A 22,134-nucleotide genomic window follows, 5' to 3' on the forward strand; every position below is an offset into this window, starting at 1 on the left:
ATACATTAGAATATATATAATTCAACAGATTAGATATCAGGATCAGTACAAACATTTACTTTTTTAAGAATGAACATCATGTTGAATTATGTAGCCTGAAACCCTTTCTTTTTCCTGTTTAGCATCTGGTAATTACCATTTAGATAATACTTCAAAGGATGAATGAGTATGATATGTATGAGTGTAAATGAAGTGTAGTCTTGTACAGTCTCAGTTCGACCATTCCTGAGATGTGTGGTTAATTGAAATCCAACCACCAAAGAACATCATTATCCATGATCTAGTATTCATATCCGTGTAAAAATAACTGACTTTACTAGGACTTGAACACTGGAAGTCTTGACTTCCAAATCAGCTGATTTGGAAAGACGCGTTTACCACTAGGCCAACCCGGTGGGTAATGTAGCCTGAAACCCACATCAAACAGATGCCACCCTAGATTAAATTTTCCACATAAATTAAAGAAATAGACGGAAAAAAAATGAAATTTTGTAAATTCATCACCATTGCAAGAAAAAAAATAAATTTTTTTTTTTTATCTATGGTAAAACCCAAGCAATCATAACTAATACTTGTTTTGTTTAAACATAAAAAAATTAAGTACTGTTAAATGATAGTTTTAAGTTTTTGTATTTAAACATGTTCAATTTTAAATCAGAATAATTTGGATTTTTATATGTTGTACATAGTAACTATGTAATTATAACAATTAATGCACATCTTAATCTTTAACTTGTCAATCAACACCATGATACTTTAACATCAGTAACCTAGTTATTTAATTTAGAGTAAAGAAAACTTGTTACAATACCCAGTAAGCTAACCCACTGGGTTGGAGAGTAAATAACATTAGTAACATTATTTTTTGATAACAATAGTGTATCAAGCCAATAGTGTATATGCCTTCTGGCATATTTAAACCTTATCTCTCTTACGGACTTTAAAAATAAAATATTTTGTGGACAAGGAACAAGCTCTTTTTCTGTTAATAACAGTACGGTTTTATTTGTTTGGAATACTGGTTTCTGCATATTTTACAATAAAATTATCTTGTCTCAGTTTCATGTAATTTTGTTGCACTCATAAGTCTGTTTTTTATGATGGTAAGTTATTCTTCTGGGCATTCCGGGAGCTCCCCATTTGTGAAAAAACCTTGGGCTTTAGTCATTTGCAAAACCTTTAGAAAAATATAAAACATGTAGGCATATTTTATAAACTGAAAATTTATTGTTAAATCTAACGTATCTCAATACGAATAACAAAGGAATATTAAATTGTACAGCACTAGAAGCCTTATAGAGAATAACCAAACATAAAAAGTAATAGCATAGGCCTACACGAGCAAATTGCTAAAATTAGGCTATGCATCTAACAGTAAAAAGCCTGCGTTAAGACTGCTTCGGCTATAAAAATTAATGTTATAAAACTGCTTTCTTAACTGTAGGTCTACACCTGTTTAAAAATAAAAAATCCTAATATCACATACAGCTTTGTCTTTTTTCCATATTTCGCTTCCATAGTCTTTCGTTTTTAAGCTTTTTCCTTTAAATAACTACTTCAGAATAATACTCCAGTCGAATTATTAACTATTATTATTAAAATAACCACAAATTCTTATACTTTTAATATCAAAACGTGGACACCAATGGTGGCTCGCATATAGGCACTGCGGAAGCTTAATGTCAGTAGCCATCCCCCAGTTTATGAAAAAGATACAAAGATCTTTGTATGGAACTGTGCGCTTCACAGTTCCAGCGGAGTGGTGTTTGGCTGTTGGGTGCATGCGCACATAGAAAGCTTCATGCGAGGCTACAAGGAAGAGTATATGGAACGTTCCTTGTTCGTTTCCTTTTCTAGTTTAGTCGGTGGAAGAAATATATAAGTAGTTTAGTTGTTTCAGTAGTGATCAGAAGATGGAAAGCAAGGGATCTTTGAATGCCAAATCTGTCCAAAAACACACTGGAAGGGCGAAAGAGAAGGTAATTAGTATAAACTAATTATGTATTTTTTTCTGCGTACATAGAAATTTAAATTAAGCTCCACTGGAATATAGTGATTTTAAGCATTATAGTGTTCTTAACATTTTAAGTTGTCGTTTTATTTAACATTATATTATTTATTCGGCTAAACAGACTATTTAAGCAGATTGCACTTAAAAACAGTGTACTATATTCTTGAATGTGATAAAAATGTAGAATTTGATTATTATCCTGCTTCCAGTTATTATATTTGATTCATTTTTTTCGTTTCTTTTATTTTACAGAAAAATTTAACCATGGCCTTGAAAAGGCCCAGAAAAGTTTTTTTTTGGAGCAGCACCCCCACTAATTTTAGCTATGAGCCGCCACAGGTGGATACTAAGAATACGGCTTGCAACTTTCAGCTCAATTAATTACACAGCCTCAAAAAGGGTTCGAGCCATGCGATATCGTCTGTGATTCAAGGTTAACTGGAACATTATCTGGTTTTGCAACAAACCGGTGACTTTATACGTGATTTTTTAAGGATGTCTGGTTTTAAATCGTATGATATTTACGGTGCATGTACGAGATGGTAAACTGTTAGAAAATGCAAAAACGTAAAAGCTGAAAATTTTGGATCTAAGTGGTTTTGTAACTGTATATATATATAGTTATATATATATATATATATATATTAGTTATTATCATTATTAAAATATATCTTAGATATAAATTATATATCATTATAATTTTAAATAATGGTAAAGTTCTATTTTATATGTACATATTTTCAACAGAGAATAATTTGCCAGTTTGAAAAAATTAATAAAACTACTAAATTAAAGAAATACAAAAGAGTACCTAAATAATGTTTTTTCGGGCATCAACTGCCGTGGTCATTAGCTTTTTCCCGAAAAACAAAGAACATAAAAAATTCTTTCCCTTCCTGTTAAAATAACTAGCGACCTAGTCAGAAGAAACTAGTCTTGTCAAACAGATTATACAAAACTAGACTTCTCATAGGACATTAATTCCTTAGAATACGATACGTAGAAGGTATCGAACCTTCTACGTATCGTGTATCGAGCTCTTGCCAGTAAGAAACATATATTTAATTTATAAAGAAATGTCAAATTTATCTAAACTGCTTTAAAGTCTTTCAATTATTAAAAACTCATCCTTTCATGAAATTAATCAAAAGAACTTATTACACGCACATCTGCTGCCTATCCTTATTAGACCATCCTTATTTGCTTCTTTTCTCCATCTTCCTGATGGCCTCCACCTCTGATTCTAGAGTGTTCCAGGCTGTCTGAGCCTTCTGAAATGGAATCTTCCAATCCATCTTCGTAATATATATCAGAGAATACTTTACTGCCAGCATTAGATGATACTGAGCCAGTGAGCATTGCATGGGGCGGCTAAAAAGCTCACTCTTTGTTTTAGAGGCCTCCGAGCTTTCCGGGGCTCCATCGATGTTTGTCCATCACTCTCTCTTCCAACAATCATTATCACGTCGTCTTCTTTCCTGATTCCCTGAATGGGCATTTTCTCTTCTTCAACTTTTACCGTTGGTGCATTATGCTTAAACGACTTGTGCTGTTTAGTTTACTTTCCTTCCATTTTGACCGGTCGAGAGCTCATTCTCAGGTCTGGAACAACTTTGGTTTGAAAACATCCGCTTTTTTTCAGTGTTGGCTTTGGAATAATTTCTGTAAAGGACAATTTTTCAACTTGTCCTTAATGATACGTTTCACCATGTTCACTAGATCTGGTGCCAGTTCAGAGATTGTGAATTTTAATTTAAAGGAATCTGCAGGTGCTGCAGCAACTTGAGCATAAGACTCAACATTCGGTGAAATTTCTAGCTTCGAAGTAGTGGACGTTTTAAATAGCCTTTATCTCTTGGCTTGGTAATTTCTCCTTATAAATTGTACAGTTTCACAATCTCGCAGAGTGATGCCCATGGGAGATGACACAAACCGGCGGATCCCTGCACGGGTCATCTGGATATAATGGGTCACAACAAGAACAGATTTGTTTCCTAATGCATCATGCCGCTGTATGTTCGAATTTCTGATATCCAAAACACTGTAATAGTAATGAATGGGCTAAAATCTTTTAATGAAAACCAGCGTTTATTTTTCTCATACTTCTTTGTTGCGTCGCGTGTTCAGTCGACAACATGCAACAATTCCTTTTCCATAGAGTTTCTCTACAATTACGTCTTTAGTGGTGTTCAACAAATCCCTTCACACAACTACTCCCTTGAAGGCATTTAGGATCCCATGCGGTACAACCTCAATGTTTATACGTCCCATCTTCTTGGCCTTGATTAGCGGCGATGATAGTAGGTCATTAACGGTTTCAACGAACAGTTCCATTGCAAAATTCATTGTCTCCTTAACAGATCCTCCTGCAGCTTCTGTGATTCAGATTTTAGAATCTTCTTCTTTCCTTTTTTGTAAAAAATGTATCTAGGTAATATTTATTTCTTTTATATAATCTTAATTTTAATTACAATTATAAAATAATCTGTATTATTTCAAAGTGATTTTTTAATTTTTTTGCAGATGAAAGATGTATAACTGATTATCAATTAAACAAAAGACATCTTATAAACATATTTCTTCAATTAATAATAGAATTATCAATTTTATTGATAATAAAGATTATTTAAAACGGTATGAAAGAAAAGAAAAAAAAAAAAATATATATATATATATATATATATATATATATATATATATATATATAAAGGTAATCCCGATTTTTTAACCGACTAGGTTCGCCTGAGAATTGGTAATGTAGTTAACTTAAAACTTGTGTTTGTTCCCATAAATCCAATCAATTACACTTAAATTTTACAAAAACCATATATATTTTATTAAATGTGTCAGGGACGTACATAATAAATTAATAATTACATGTGTTTTCTTTAACATGTATGCAATAAAAGGTTTGAAAATATGTATGACTAAATCTTTTTTTCTTGATGTCCATTATATCATTAAAAAAACTAAATAAAAAAACATGATTGACTTGCCGCTCTTATTGCTGGCATTCATTGATACTCTTTTTTGTGAACAATCATTCTCTAGTTCATTAATTTAAAACCCTTCTTTTTAACTATGATCTTGCTTAAAAATTTATTTTATTTTTATGATGTAATTTTTTGATCTCAATTATGAAAAGAACACAACTAAATTGAAAGAGAAACATTAAATCACATGTCAATTTCATGATCTATTATGATCTTAAAAACAGAAACTTTATTTTGCTTATTTATTCCTTTGTCACTATCAGGACTGAGAAATACCATCTACCTAAATAAATATTCAGAAATGAAATCCTAGGAAAAATAACATTTTGAAAAGCCCACAAAAAAGAGAGATCATGTGTTTGGATTAATCTAAATCATTTCCTGTTAGTTAAAAATTAGTGTTATAAATAAAGCTCAAAAAAAATAAAAAAATAAAAATAAAAATTAGAAATGATTGTCTAGAATATGTATTACAGAAGGTCCAGACATGACTTCATTACCAAAACATTTTTTGATGTTACTAAAATCATTAATCAGATAAAAAAGTACAGTCACAAAACAAAATTTTCAGATATTAGATATAAGTATATTTGTTTCAGTATCCTACAAAGATATAAAATATACTGAAAATACAGTACCCAGATTTGAAACAGAAACTTCAGGGTAATGAGAATCTTTTATTTCAAAATGTGTATGTTGCAATCTGTTAAACTAGGGAACAATAAGCAACCCCCCTCCCACATGGCACAATGAGATGAGGATGAGGTCTAATTATTTAAAAAATCAGTCATGTTTATGAAATAAAATTGTTTCTGATAATAGTTGCTGACATCTGAAAATCTGTTTTTAAAGAAATCAGTATTTGTTTTTTTTTTACATATGAAAATTGAATCTCTCAAATATAACCAAAAAGATCTTTTTATTTTTCTTGATGAATGATTAATTTCTACTCTTCGCTAAAATAATGACCTGAAATAAAATAATTTTATCTGATTTTATTTACCCCATAGAGTTGTTTTTATGTAATCATATCTATTTCTTAATTTTTTTTTTCAAAAATAAATAATACCTGTGGTAACAATCTGCAGTGATAGCAACTCCTGGATTATTGTTGTAGAGAGGAATTGTAAATTTAAGTGTACCTGGAATCATACCAGGAACTTATACCACTGTCAGATAAAACTGAATAGGGCAATCCTGTCTTGAAATATTGAAAAGAAAACTGTTAGAATTTTACAATAAAATTTAATAGTTACTGAAATATTACACAATTCTGTTGTATCATAATCTAGGATAAAGAACAATCATTTAAATTGAATATTTGTGGAGGACATTTAGAAACATTAGTATGAAATGGCTAACTGGAAATGGAATATCTCTGAATTCAGTTATTAACTCGGATACTTCCTTTGAAACTATTTCCTCTGTCATTTAGCAACAAACCCCTCAATATACTATATTATTATTATTATTATTATACTATATTCTATAATATAGTATATTACAGAATATAAGATAAAAAACTTGGTCTGTTAGATCTCATAAGCATAATTGTAGTATGTTGGTGAGCTGACAGGACTACAAAAACAGCATAGACAGTTATTTGCTACAATTTTTTTTCTCTCAAGAATAAGAAACTTCCCATGTCTGGCTTACTAAGGAAAATTAATAGTAAAATGGTGTTTCCAACTGTCTTTTTTATTAGGATATCAGTAAATAAATAATAAACATTTCATTATTATTATTATTATTTATTAATAATAATATTTATTCTCTTGAATGGGATATGGTCTGTTAAAATAATAGTTTTTAATTAGCGTTTAAAATATGTTAAAAAAGTTAAAACAGTTGTAACATCACGCGCTGAAACAGTTATGCCCTTGCAATTGTATTTCAGCTTACACTCAAAGATTATGAAAATCTTAGTGCCACTTCCTTTAGGTCCCCTATTCTGCCAGTAATAGTTGTTAGGCCAGTAATATGCAGCTTATCATGAAATTGATTGTTGAGTAATTGAAATTGAAAAATCAGCTTTTAAACAAAAGATTAAATATATGTTAAGAATCATTAGTAAGTAAATAAAGAAATCAGGGAACTTTTTTTTATAGAAATTACATTACCTATAAAATTCACATTATCCATGTTGTGGTCACAGCTGGTTATAATAATATATATCCGTGCTTTAATGTGGGTAATTCTATCCTGGCATTTGGGATAATCTTACTGTAAATGCTTTGTATCAATCTTACGCTAATTATTCTTGTTTTTTGAAGGCTTTCAATATTTTGTATTTTGAAATTGTTAATTTTAATTAACAAACACGGTAAAATATTCCATTTTTTGACTAGCTGCACAATTATAAAGGTTTCGGTTTATTCAGACTGTAATTGTGCAAAAATAGGTAAAAAAATTTTGCTGTAGAAAATTAATGTAAATGATAAATAAATCGTTTATTTTCAAATGATTCAAATGAACAAGTCCATGAGGTAACCTCAGCTTCTCCCAATTGCTCTCAAAATGATCAAGTTACAGAGCCACATTTGTTAGAAAAGACATGTATTTGTGACTGAAAATACTTAAGAGGATGAAGATTATGTACCATCTTCAAATGTAAGATCTGATTCAGAGAATGAAATCCATAAACCTAAGAGAAAGGTATTAATTAAAACAGTTATTGAACAGCAAGGTCAAAAATGATAGAGAAAATTGAACAGTAGACTTGCAATATTAGCAAACAGAAATACTTAGCTTGTGAAAGCAATCAAATAAAAAAGGCAAAGAAGTGGCTGCAAAAGAAATTAAGCCTCCGTATATGTGTAAAATGAACCGTTATCAAAAAATTACTGAATTACAACGGAAGTAAATTTTTAAGGCTTACTGGGATTCAAGAAAGGGTCACAACTTAAAAACACAGATCACTGCATTCTATATTGAAGTAAGACTATAAAAAGATGTATAGGTATGGATGGTACAAAACCAAAAGAAAATTCTTGTTATTATAGCTTAACAAAGAGGATGGCATACACCTGCTATGAAAACACCAGAGGAAATAATTCAAAATGTTATTCAAAACACAAGTAATTATTTTTAATGAAAAATTTAGTTTAGAATACTTTTCTGCTATTTTATCATTTTTTATTATTAATTTTCAATGTTTTGTGAATTTTTATTGTACAGTAGATAATATTACTTCTGAGGAAATTATATTTTTTCATTCTTTGTAAATTTTTGTTGAATGTCCTTAAAATAATGTTGTATTACACCTTTTTTGTATGAGCAATATAATTTTATAATAATAATTAGTCTTTTAAAATTACCATTGCAACAGTGTTACTATATTTTACAATATTTTTATTGCGCAATTTTTTTGTTTATTGGATGGAACAACCAGGAGGTTGTGTTGCATTAATATTTATCTTTTATGAATGGTATTTTTTAATAAAATATTTTATTTAATTAATCTGTTTTATTATTAATAAAAGTCGACGTGTTTAAAATTTTATTTGTTTTCTGTTTACATTATTTACATCGCGATCCGAGAGGTAACCCACTTTAATCTTCTCTGGTGGAACAGGGGAGATTGAATGTTAGTATAAGAGACGGTGTCGGTTCTTCCGTTCCGTTCTGCGGTTTCATTATACGTTTCACTTCAATCAATGGTGGCAAAGCTCATCAACTATTTCAGTGATATCTATATCTAAAAGGTCTCGACAAAAAACTACACCCCGGCTCGTATTTAACGTTTTGTGGCTTTCTGCACTTATATTTATACCACCCATATTACGGAGACGTAAGATATATCGACTCTGTTCATCGTTGAATGTTTCAAACAGAATCGATCCATCACGTAATTTCCTGATATTCTTCGGGGAGCCACTTGCACCTGTTATAGTTTTGTTTATTAAGAAAGGTGAAACCTGTTGGAGGGAGTCATCTTCCTGACTATTTCGGAGAACAACGAATCTAATATTTTTAGAATTCAAGTCTAAAGATTTGCAGTTCTCTCCAGTAGGACTTTTATCCTCGTCAGACAAAGCTGATCGAGGTCGATCTTTGTTCTGGAAGATGTTTAACGTCAAAAAGTGACGACAATGTTGAGCAAATCAGTGACTTGATACGGTACGACCGATGATTAACTGTCAGAATGATTGCAGAACAATTGAATTTGAACCATACCATAGTCCATCAAATTTTCACAAACGAATTGGACATGAAAAAATTTATGCAAATTGGTCCCAAGAAGACTCACTGTTGAACTGAAAAATAACAGAGTGGAAGTGTGCCGCCATCTTCTAGGGCGAATTGAAACTGATCCAGATTTTCTAAAAAATGTTATTATGGTGATGAATCTCTGATATTTGATTACGACCCAGAAACAAAACACCAGAGCAAGGAGTGGCACACTTCAAACTCACCACATCCCAAAAAAGCAAAAATGAGTAAATCAAAAATCAAAATCATTTTAATTTATTTCGTTAGTAATGGCATTGTCCATAAGGAGTTTTTGTTTACATGACAGACTGTAAATCAAAATGTTTACTGAGAAATTCTTAAAAGATTGCAGAAAAGAGTTGACACCAGCCATTAAAGACAACTGGATGCTACATCATGACAATGTACCTTGTCACACTGCACTCTCAATTAATGAGATTTTGGCAAAGAAAAATATTCCTGTAGTTAGTTCCTCGACTACCGTATTACCCTGACTTGAGTCCCTGCAACTTTTTCCTGTTCCTGACTTTAAAAAAACACCTCAATGGACACAATTTTGGAACAGTAGAAAACAAAAAAATATGTAACCGACCATCTGAAGAATATTCTGGTTTCTGAGTTCCCAACACTGCTATGATGAGCGGGAAAACCGTTTGAAGTGGCTTCCCAAGGGAACTATTTTGAAGGTGATAGAGTCCATGTACAACTTACTGGATTGTAAATAAAAAGTTTTTCTGAACCAGTCCCATTACTTAATTTACTGACCTCATATGTATTTTGTTTTTATTTCATAACCAAATTTTTATAAGTTTTTTAAGCTATGTGAAATATATTTTTTAGATCATCTATTATTTATATTTAACCTTGTTTAATGCTTTTCCCCTATTTCAGTCTATTCTGCGCTGCTAATGGAGTATTTGTTGTTAAATACTCCAAACTTAGTGTTTGTTTAGAGTTTTTACCTTCTCCTAGAGCTTTCTATAAAGAAATCAAGCATTATTTTAAAAAAATATTTTTTGGTAATATACATGTTACTGTAGCATACCTCCACCATCAAAGCGCTTCCCTGCACTTTTTTCCACTGTGATAATCTTCCTGGTACTCTGTGTACCAAAATTTCTCTGATTGTTTAAAAATGGCAGTCTTTCAAAACTGATTTTAATTTTGTAAAAGTGAAAAAATCTACAGAGGCAAGTTTCTCAGATAAAAGGATTGTGGAATGTATTTTACTGAAAACTCAAAACAGGTTAAGCATCCATGACCTGCTGCTGTGTTACTGTTAAAATTCTCTCTAGTATATTGAACTTCATGGTCAATTTCCTGATGGACATCTGAAATGTGAAGATTATCAACAAATTCTTGGTGCTGGAACAACTTCTATACTGTTCCTTGGATAACAGGATAATTTCCCCCCCTCTGCAATGATTGTGCTATAGTTTCATGTCATGCTACATCTCACCTGTTATAACTTTTAAAAAGAAAAAATTCATATTAACAAAAAAAAGAGTAAAAATCATATACCAGTTTCATACCATCAGAGGACAAATAAGTTTCATGGATATTTAAAAAAATCTTTTCATCATACAAAAATTAATTTTTAACTATTTTATAGATACAAGTCAGTAATTTAAGAAAAAAACATTGCATTTATAATCCATAAATATATACTTACTCCAATTGGAAGACCATTGCTAGAGAAAGTAGGAGAACCAAATTCTACATTTGTACCTTGTCTAAAGGAAACGCTTTGTGAATTAGTTAGGCCGCCTAAGCCAGTTCCTTTCCCACTGTAAACAGAAAATAATTGTTAATTGTAGAAAAAAATTCTATGCGTGCTATTGATGAAATTAATTTTTGTTGAAACAATTTCTTAAGTTACTAATTTTTTTGTAACAATTACATTAGAATAGTGACTATGGCATTATTTTTTACATAGAGTATGTTATTCTCAGTAATAACCAAAGGTAATTATTGAATACAACAAAAAATATCAATTCCAGATAAAATAATTAAAATATTCTTCACTAGGTTTGTTACATGAAGGAAAATAACTTCTCCATTCTAGATCATTGTACTTTTTGAACATTGTACTCAAATAACACAACTTTTAAAGCAATTTAAAATTTAAAAGCAAGTAACCAGATAAATTTAAATACCTTTTTAAACTGTAATGCATACATTAGACAACTATTAATGCACAAATAACAACTAACTTCTTACTTTTATTACTTCTTTCTTATTTCTGCTGACATCTTACTTATTAAAGATATTTAAAATATTTCAGTATAGACATCCTATACATCACTGGTCAGTTGGTAAAGAAGTTAACATTTTGTTGATCATCTACTCTAACAGGTGTTCTAATATTTCTGTTTTTTTAAAGCTAAAAGTGTTTTTATTGATTGAGAAAATATGAGAAAAAGAAAGTAGCACTGTTTCAAAGTATTGAAAACTTACAGAATATTGAGGAAATGCTGTAAAGGAAATAAACAACAAAACAAATGTTTCGTAACGTACTCAAATAACACCCAACTTTTACAGCAATAATGAACCAGATATATTAAAATACCTTTGTAAATTGTAATGCATACATCAGACAAGTATATAATGAAAGAGTAGCAGGGAGGAGACTTTCTCATTAATGAGAAAAGTTTTGAAAACTAATAGTTAAAATCCATCTCTCAGAAGATAAATTACATAGAATACATTTACACTGTTACAATTGTCTTCTTTACAGGGTTTGATGTCAATATTATTTATAATTTGGTTGGTTATTCAGGTTTAATTAACATCACTCCTTGTAGAATGACTGATGTGTAATTTGACAAGAACAACTAATTACCTGCAATTTACACTAATGGCTTGTTACAAAGTAGAGTAATCACAAAATAAAGAAATAAAAGTACTTCATTTTTAAAAATATAATTCCGCATTATATAATACATAATTAAACCAGTAACTCAATTTCAGTTAAATAAAATTTATTGAATACAGTGTTTAATTTTATGTACACATAGTTTAATGCATATAACACTCCTAAAAAGAAGTTCCTTTCACTATTGTAATAATTTTTTGTAATTCTTTAAAATGCTAGTCAAGTAACACATTTTGAAAGTACTACCTTTTACTTGGTAGGTGAGCCATTCAGCTATCATTTGTATTGTTATAAAAGACTAATTAAAATTATTTTTTCTCAATTTTATTGTGTTTTTTATAAATGCTTTAGTGGCAGAAAATTCAAATTTTATTTAATAAATCTTAACATTTTTATTTATCTTATTGTTCATTTTTGGTTAAGTTACATTAAGAAAACATCTGACAATTCAAAATATTAAGTTGCTTGTTTTTTTCTTTATTGTTGACATATTTTGATTACTTGATGTACTAAATTAAATAGTGCCTCCTAAGCACTGTTCCTCCCACAGCATCAATAACTAATCTCATCTCTGTTATTGAACACTAATGTAAAATTATATAATTTTGTTTCCTACATAGTGAAAATTAGTTCATCAAAATAAATCTGAATTACAGTTATATCCATTTATGAATTAATATATTTCCATTTAAAAACAATAAAAATTAAATCAGCTGTTTTTTTTTTGTTTTTTTTTTAGGGCGAAAAACGGTTGAACGTTATCATCGCCCGGAAAATAAATAAATAAAAATAATTTAAAGTTTTTAGATAAAATTAAAACTTAAAACTACTATCACAGAAACAAAATCCGGAATGGGTGTAAAAGGCCCATTCTCGGATAACAAAAACACTAATATGTAACTTAAAACTATGTTAAAAACTATCACATTAAAAATAAATAAAACTTAAAACTAAAAAAGGAGATAAAACTTAAAACTAATATCACAAAAATCTTACAACTAATATCACTAAATCAGCTGTGCATAGCTTGAAAAAGGTAATTGATTTATGTAGCTAAACTGACTGATTATTAAGTTTCATACTACAGTAATACATTTGATTCATTTCAAATGGACTGAGTAAGGAAAACCAAACAAGTTTATATTTTCTTTTTCGTAAGCCCTATTTCAAGATACCCTAAAAATCTCCCCTAAAAAAACTTTTTTTGACACAGGCGTGTTTACTATTAAATTAATTAAATTGTGTCCTCAAATGCCTTTTTTTTTGTTCAACAGCAAATCTAATTTATTTTAGGAACGTGATATTAAAATCTTATCTTGCCACTTTCAGAACCTGCTGCCCCTTGGCGCATACATAGAGTATGCAGAAATACAGCCACCTCATCCCTTACTTTTTAATAATTTATTTATTATATAAATATGTACTTTGAGAAGGATTAGAGGGGTAAACGATTTTATTTGTAGTTTTAAGTAGGAAACACTAAATAGATATTTACTAATAGTTAAAATAAAAATTAATGAAAACTTACAACGGCCTCTTTCTTATAACAATATAGATAGCAGCTGCAACAAGAACAACTAACAGCAATGTTAAAGGTATTAGAAGAGCAGCCATATTTCCAAGTGCAGGTACTCTGGCACGCTGTATATAAATATCACAAAACTGTCCTCTGAATTCTGGGAAGCAGTTACAATACAAGTCTCCATTTTTATCTTCTTCACAATAACCATTTTGACACTTGCATATACGTGGTGCATGTAATGGTGGCTCTGAAGCTGAAAAAATTAAAACAAATTAGCTGTGTGAATTATGATTTTTAATAACCATTCAACAATATGGTTATTAATATAACAACTGAAACACTATACACACGTTATCATTACTTAGCTATTTATAACATTACAATCTATTAAAGAAAGATTCAGAAGAAATAAAGATAATTTTTTTATTTTTGTTAGTAGATTAGCAGATCTTCATCACATTTTATTATTACTACTTAAGAAACCCTCTTAGTTATAAACATTTTTTTTTAACTCTCATTTATTTCTTTAATTGTAATAAATATTCACAGGTGCAATCAGCACATATGGTCATTAGCCACTAGTAAGTACATCAAGAAATTAAATATCTGTGATAGAACTTAAACGTTATACTTAAATAATCTTCAGTTTCAATGAAACATCCCAGGTGTTGCAAAATCATCAGTTTGTAAAGGATAGAGTTTATATTATTTCATACTCTAATTTCATTATAACTTATCAAAGTTTAGATAGTGTAAACACACAAATGAGCAGTAGATCTAACTAGGATGTCTGAAGTAGTGATGGTACTGCTAATAGTACAGTGTAGGGAACAGTGTAATGTAGGTAAACATAAGAAGACAAAATCCTACAGATTGTCCAGCATCCATTTCTACCCTGTGCATCAACTGAGATCTCTAAATTTTTATGAGTAATAGTAATACTTACTGTTTATCCATTAGTATAAATACATTAATATTTTATATAAAATACTAATACGTATATTACTGAAAGTAATAACTAGAAAGGAAAAACAAAAAAAAAAAAAAAATTGAAAGTAACAACTAAAGTAAATAGAGGAAATTTAATCACTCCAATTTGCTACCCTTCCTTTCAATCTTTTTCATTCTTAAGCACTTTTGGTGGGTTAACAACCAGAAGATATTTAACAACAAAATAATGCTGCATACTGTAGATTAACTAATATAGACATTAATGTGAGAAATACTGAGAAAATAATTTCAGAAGTAGATAGTAGAAGTAGAGTTTAGTACCAGAAATAACAAGGACCTCCTCTTGAGAGACAGCCCTATAGGCACTAATCACAGATAACAGGAGATGCTGGGCTCTCAACGAAATATTCCTATAATATTTTTACCTCATTTGATGAGCCCAGACAGCATGGTTCTGAAATTATGCTCCCAGTCGGGGTGAACAGCTCTCTTCACACCAAAGAAAGCAGAACAAGCATTTTTGGCAGCATATTTAAAGTGCTCCTTGAATCAAGGATAACACCTAGATACTTCTACAGCAGGATATACCTAATTTTATGACCTGCCATTGATAGACGAGGCCGTTGTGTAACAGCTAGTCTGCTCTGGAGGGGGTATCTAGCAAGATCGAGCTGCCCTGAATTAAATCTCGTTTAACCAACAAAAGCTCATCATCACTTTCTTATGCCACAAATGTGTTTTTTTTAAAAGAATTTCTTGTATAACATGTATAAAAAATGTTCAAGGTTATTAAAATGAATTACTATAAAATACAAAAGAAAAGATCAAAAATTAAAAAAAAATTAATTTTATTAAAAACAATTATTTAAGACACATAGAAATAAAATGTTATAGCTTGTAAATCCTGATTAAATTGATGTAATCATGAAAGTAAATCCCAAAAAATAGTTTATTTTTTATTCTGAACTTCTGAATTTTTACAATAAATATTAATGAATGAAGAATTCAGTAGTAATTTTGATCTGAAGGCTTGAAAAATCACAGTTTTTAACAATATAGATTCAACACGAAGATTTTAGTTGGAATTTTAATTTAACGCTTGAAAAAAAATCACACAATTTTTAACAATGTAGATTCGATAAAATATTTAATAATTTTAATCAATTTGCAGATAAAATTTGTAGATAAACTTATCAGAATTTTGATTTATAACTTGTAAATTATCATCGATATTAACCCATAAAACTGTTTATTTTTGATTTTATAACTTATGAATCTTTACTATTAATTTTCGCCATCAACGAAGATTTCAGTCAAAATTTTGATCTGAAGGTATAAAAACCATTACAACTTTTAACAACGTACATTCAACATGAAGATTTCAGTAGCAATTTTGATGTAAAAACTTGAAAAATCACACAATTTTTAACAATGTAGATTCGATAAAATATTTAATAATTTTGATCAATTTGCAGATAACATTTGTAGATAAACTTATTTGAATTTTGATTTATACTTCAGATTTTGTTGTCATTTAAAAATATTTTATACGTTTAATTTTTTGGCGAACTTGAGTAAAATTTTATATGAACGACGAACCAGCAGGATGACTAGTAAATAGATGAGTAATGTTCTTATTACACCGCAGATAGCTTCCACCAATAATTTAAGGAGTAGTAATAAAAGAATGAATTTCAAAATCTTGAACATTTTTTAAGAAATCAAATATGAGATTTTAGCAGTTACAATTAATTAAATTTCTGTTATATTTACTTATTAATCTTCTTTGTTCTCTTTTTCTTTTATATTATATTAAATCGTATTCTTTTCTTCACTTGCAGACAGATAAAACAATTATCTCTCTTTAGGTTGAAGTAAAAGTGATATAAGTGTTTTAATATAAAAATTAAAAGTGGTATAATATGTTGCTTAGCGATTAAATTAACAATGATACATTTTTTATTATATATATATATATATATATATACACACAATTTTTTTTCAGTACCTCTTAACCCGTTTTCTAAACCTCTTAACCTGTTTTCTAAACAGAATGAAACAAGCTACCAACATCTTATTAACAAAATAGAGATATAAAACAAATAAAGAAGTCAAATAGGAGCAAGAAAAATAATTTGCATAAATTTCACAGGTAAAGTTATATTTTATGTTATTCTCAAAGTGGGCAATAATATCCCCTTGTGGGCACTGGAGGCCTTCAAGGGGGGGATGGTAGAAGGCCCACAGAAAATTCGGAGTGTTCAGGCAGTCTAGGAAGGCAATGGCTGATTAAAAAAAAGGTGAAAATTATGTTTTCTGATATTCCACACTAAAATGTAAAGTAAAATATAAATTTCAACTCAGAAATATATGCTACATTTAAAAGCAGTAACTGCAATTACCGTTTTAAAGAACAAATCTTAAAAACAACAACTGCAATTATTATTTTTAACACACGGTAAGTTTAAAAATGTTGGAGGTGCGCTAGAAAGTTTTTGATTCTCAATTGAGAGGTGGACGAAAATGTTTGAGAATCAATGTTTTATGTAATGAAACAGATGATTTAAAAATAAAGATATTATGACAAAGAATCGGATCAAAATTAATATTATTAATTTTGATAATTGACTCTTTGAAATAAGTTTCAAAGATTCTAACCTTTTCAGATCACGTAGCCTTGGAACTGGTCATGTGCGGCGTCAGTTTTAAAACGCTATTACAAAATCATTTTATATGGCATCTAAGTCGGTTATTTTATTTTATATTCACAAAGGAATCAGTTTTATTACACAATTTGAACGACGTTTATACGATGTAAAATGTTTTACTTAGACTAGAAAAAATATGACCATTTTTTTCTCAGAAATGTGCTTGTGTGTGTGAGACTTCTGTATTATAATTGCTATGACAATTACAAATTTATTTATTATTTACAAAAATAGCTTATCTTACTAGCAACATATCGATGTATTGAAACCCATAATAAATTATCATATACGGCATACAAAAAAAAAAGAAATTTGTGGTCATAAATACGTCACTTTTACTTGAGGTCTATAAATATCTTTACTGACAAATGATATCGGTAAACATGTAACACATCGATTCGTAATGAATACAACAGTATACAGTAAAAATGGTTTTTTGTCAATCTGAATAGCCTTTTGAGTGGTGGGGGATTTTTATAAAATGTAGTTTTCTGAATCTACATTCACTTATACTAATATATGTTACTAACTGTGATTTATAACACGGGTTTTTCATCATATTTTGCCCAATTTTCAACCGATTTGCTTGAAAATATTATTTTTAAAATCGGCAGACTATGTTTCATAAACACAAAGAAAAAAAATTTTGCTAATAAAAAATGCGGTAGAAATGCGCAAAAAAATTCTGCAATTAAATTATCGTAATTTTTGTACGGTTTCAATTTTGTTGTTGTTACAGGCATAAAAAATATCCAATCGTAACGGTTTCTTTTTTGTAAGAATCTCTTAAATCTCTTTAATATACTATAATTTTTTGAAAATTTTTTCACAAGAAGGTAGCATAAGACTAAGAAGGGAGGCAATCAGATACGAATATATTTTCACGGAGCGCTAATCAACCGCGGATCATTGTGATGGAAAAAGGTTAAAGATTTCTCTTGAAGTAATTTAGGAAATCAATTGACAGAGCAAAAAGATATGGAATCTAACTTATTAATGAAATATGTAATAGTCAGTTAAAAAATAATGCTGTTGAAAAAAAAATAAAATAAAAACATTGTCAGTTTTATAACTTTCTTTGGTGTTACTAAGGAACTATAGAAACTGAGGACTTCAACCTAAAAATACTAATATTTTCCTCCTTAGGAGGAAAATTAATCGGAACAAGAAAGAATTATGTAAAAAAATTATTTACAAAACGATTCGCAATTCAGAAGGCATTAATGAAAATTATTACATAAAAGATTATTTGACAATACCACCCCAAATGGAAAGACACTTTTTGCAATTATTCCTGACTCTTCCTGCCTATAGGCCTATAAAAACCATGTAAATAGTCTTTGTATTCTAATATCCAATACTGATTTAATAAAATTCAGTCCTTATTCAATAGATAGCTGCACTGAAAATTAAAAGTTAAACTATTGATTTGTAATTTTATTTATTATTTAATGAAATTGTTTGTTTTCACTGAATAATTATGACAAACAATTGTTTTTTTTATTTTAATTATATTACAAAAATTAAGTAAATGCGGTAGCCCTATGATTACATCTTTTAAAAACTATAAAACTTACTCTTGCTAATTCTGATTTAAATATTTGGGTTTGGCACAGTTACATTCCAAACAATTCCTTAAGACATCAGGATCCAAAAATCTTACAGTTTCTGATTTCAAAAAAAAAAATCATCAAATTCTTATGAAGAAGTAAATAAAATTAAATAAAACCTAGATGATCTGGAAATAAATAAAAAAGCAATCTTTTATCCTAATTGATATATCATCTAAAATATAACTATTTAAAATATAAACACATGAAAGTAGTAAAAACAAAAACAACTACGATTTCAGAGGGTGTAATAAAAATTATTTGAGCACATACTTATGCACACGTAAATCAGGATACAGGGAATAATGATTTTTTTAATTAGCATTATTTAAAAATTAATCAACATATAGTAACTATAAAAGAGATTCTTTTGTATTTTAAAGTTAGTGAAAAGAGCTTTTAAATAGTTTGTTAATTTATAAAAGCTTAATAAAAGTCCCTTTTGTGTAAGCTGTTAACAGTTTGGAATTGTAATTTTACTATTTTTTATGAAAGGGTCTTCTTTAAAATTACAGTCATTTAACCAGATAAAAAAAACCTATTTGTTGGCATATGCCTCATTCTATTTTTATAATTTTTTGATTTAGCTTACATACTTTGAGACTTTATACGTGAACATTTATCAGAGAATAAAATGTTATATGCGGTTAAGGTATTATGTTCAATCTGCTGGGGTAGCCTATAACTGGCCTCAAATTATTAGAACAAGAATGTTTATACATTTAATGTTATAAAAATATTGCTTCTTAAGGGAAAACATAAAAAATCAAACAAACTAAAATTATAAACATTTATGCCAATAAAATAAATTTAAAATCATATTATTGAATATTTTACAATATATTAGTTAATTAAAATACTGCAAAATGTGAATAATTTAAGGAACTTCTTGTCAGTTAGTACACTCAAAACAATACATAATTTGCAGCTGAGAAAAGTGGAAAATAATAATTTTCAGGATTTTCATTCTTAAATACTAATCTTAATCTAACATAACTAACCGGACATATTAAATACTTCACTACTCACCGGCCCAACAGTATTAACTCTGATAACTGATAAGTACATCTACTTGGAATATTTTTAAACAACTCATGTACTTTTGCTTGTCGTGTGTGAAATGAATGATTCGGAATGAAACTTCCAGTAATCTGTAACAAATTTAAGCACTTTTACTGCATGAAACACTGTAAACTATTTTTGCATTAATAATACTAAACATTAATTTATATTTATAAGACTTGAATTTACAGATGTAACATTTAATTTTCTGAGCATACTGTAAAAATAAAATAAATGACAAAGCCAAGGATGTATTAAACATATCTTTTTCTGGTAAAAAATGGTAAAGCTGTTTCAAAATTACAAGGTTTTCAAGAGGTAAAGTAAATTCTTAAATTACCTAACCTACATCCAATGGTTTATAATAGTTTTTCTACTTCTATAACTAAAAATTTCCAAGCGGCAAACTAAAAACTTAAAGTTGTTTTTTTTTCTCTAAAGCCATCGACTGCAACAGAACTGAAAACTATCATAAAAATCAATTTATAATACATTACCTCACGATTAGCAATTTTTTTTATTAAGTGGCATCGATCACGCTTCTGCTTGAACATTTTGAATCCGATCTAAATGACTAATCCATAACTAGAAGTACACACATTTATAAAATCAATTACAATACGAAAACAACAAAACAAAGCTGCCGAAACTGAATCCGGATATCTCGTTTTACTTATCCAATGCTTGGCAAATTTTACTTTTCTATTGGCTCCTCATGATTTGTGAGCCGATATGAAAATAGTTTTTGACAACATAAAAATTATGAATTATGTGGTTATTCAAAATAAAAATCTTATTTTTTCAAATTGCACGATTTGAAATCTACATCAGTTGGTGAAATTAAAATATTTATGTCAATGATAGATTATTTTAAACAAAATTTATACATTAAAATTCTTGTAACAATAATTCACAAATCACCATCTATGTAGGGTTTAATAGATATATTCTTAATGTGAATAAAAAATAATGTGAAGTTTATAGATTTAAAATGATAAAATTAAGTGTCTGTAACTTTAATGTATATTAAAATAGTAATTAAATTTATTATTTTTTATAAATTATTCAGAAACAAAACAAGAAGTTGAACTTCCTACCACTAGAGTATTCTAAAACGGTTTCATATCTTACACGGCTAACAAGCCAATTTAAAGTTTAAAGTATCTTTGTTGTTCGTATGGAAATTGGTTGCTGTCGCCTTTTTCTTAAGAAAGAATTTTTTTAGAAACTTTTTTTTTAGTTACTACATTAACTTTTGATTGCGTAATATTATTATTTCAACTTTGGTAATACTGTACATTTAACCATATGCTGCGTGTTGTAAAATGGAATGTTAGGTTATAAGTATTTCTTTATTTTTGTTTAGAAAAGTAATTAATTATTTGAAATACGATTATGTTTTATGTGCCTGTCGGTACAGTCAAAGAGGTATTTTTTTTAGCTCGAACAGAGTATTCGTGGTCAACAGAAGCGTCAGCACTGGTAAGTTTTCTGGTTGTGTGTCTATTGTTTAATTAATCGTTCGATGGTGCCATCACTTGTTATCGCAATTGTTAATGATAAACTTACAGGGTTATCTTATTAGACTGCCGGTGGGTGTCTTTGCCGGCGAATAAATCTTTTTGATTCTATTCAGGAATCCATGAGCATGTTCGCTGTTCTTGTGTCGTGTTTTTTATTTTTCCATGGTGTTTTTGTATACGTATTGATAATGCCTTTTTCGTGGGCTAGAGGTAAATGGCGTGATAAGTTTCTACACTTATTAATTTTTTTTATACTAATTAGATAATCTTTTATTTTAGAAGGTAGTGTATTAGCATTAAATTATTTTCCAAATTTACATCGAGTATCTTTTACTTTGTAAAATATTTACGTTTATTTCCTTATTGAAAAAGAGAGGAAGGTTTTGATATTAACTTCGTTTCCAGTCATTTTTAATTTTTAACATTCATGTGGTTCCACACAAACCTTTTTTCCGCCTGAAAATCAAAAATGCATTTAGTATTTCACTTTCAGCGCTACTAGATGTCAAGCCTAAAGGACCAAAAAATTATAGAGGTGAATATCAAACCAAAATTGTTTTTGTGTTATAGCACAAGACTTCAGCTTATAGAAAAGGACTTTATTTTGCCTTTATAGGTTACAGAACCGTTTAAAAATTTATTTAATATAGAATCAGAAGATTTTATT

The 22,134-nt window shown here is 29.0% G+C and overlaps 2 protein-coding genes across 6 annotated transcripts in view; one reads left to right on the forward strand and one right to left on the reverse strand.

Moving 5' to 3' along the window:
• LOC142317341 (uncharacterized) overlaps positions 1–20,654 on the reverse strand; it is a 74,255-nt gene extending 53,601 nt beyond the window's left edge. For 3 of the 4 annotated variants that reach the window (XM_075353821.1, XM_075353820.1, XM_075353822.1), the window contains exon 1: positions 10,889–11,003. Coding sequence is in view for 1 of the 4 variants with exons in the window: in XM_075353823.1 (XP_075209938.1) it covers positions 10,889–11,003; positions 13,620–13,705 (201 nt within the window). In the remaining 3 variants the exon portion in view is untranslated. Of the gene's footprint in view, positions 1–10,888; positions 11,004–13,619; positions 13,867–19,911; positions 20,034–20,441 lie in introns of those variants that run through there. The other variant, XM_075353823.1, reaches the window with a different exon arrangement.
• Positions 20,655–21,077: 423 nt separating this feature from the next.
• Positions 21,078–22,134, forward strand: part of LOC142317340 (uncharacterized) — a 121,026-nt gene continuing 119,969 nt past the window's right edge. For both annotated transcript variants that reach the window (XM_075353817.1, XM_075353819.1), the window contains exon 1: positions 21,078–21,426. The gene's annotated coding sequence lies outside the window, so the exon portion shown is untranslated. The remainder of the gene's footprint in view (positions 21,427–22,134) is intronic.

The sequence above is a fragment of the Lycorma delicatula genome, chromosome 1 (genome assembly GCF_047948215.1).
Source record: "Lycorma delicatula isolate Av1 chromosome 1, ASM4794821v1, whole genome shotgun sequence".
In the NCBI taxonomy this organism is placed as follows: domain Eukaryota; kingdom Metazoa; phylum Arthropoda; class Insecta; order Hemiptera; family Fulgoridae; genus Lycorma; species Lycorma delicatula.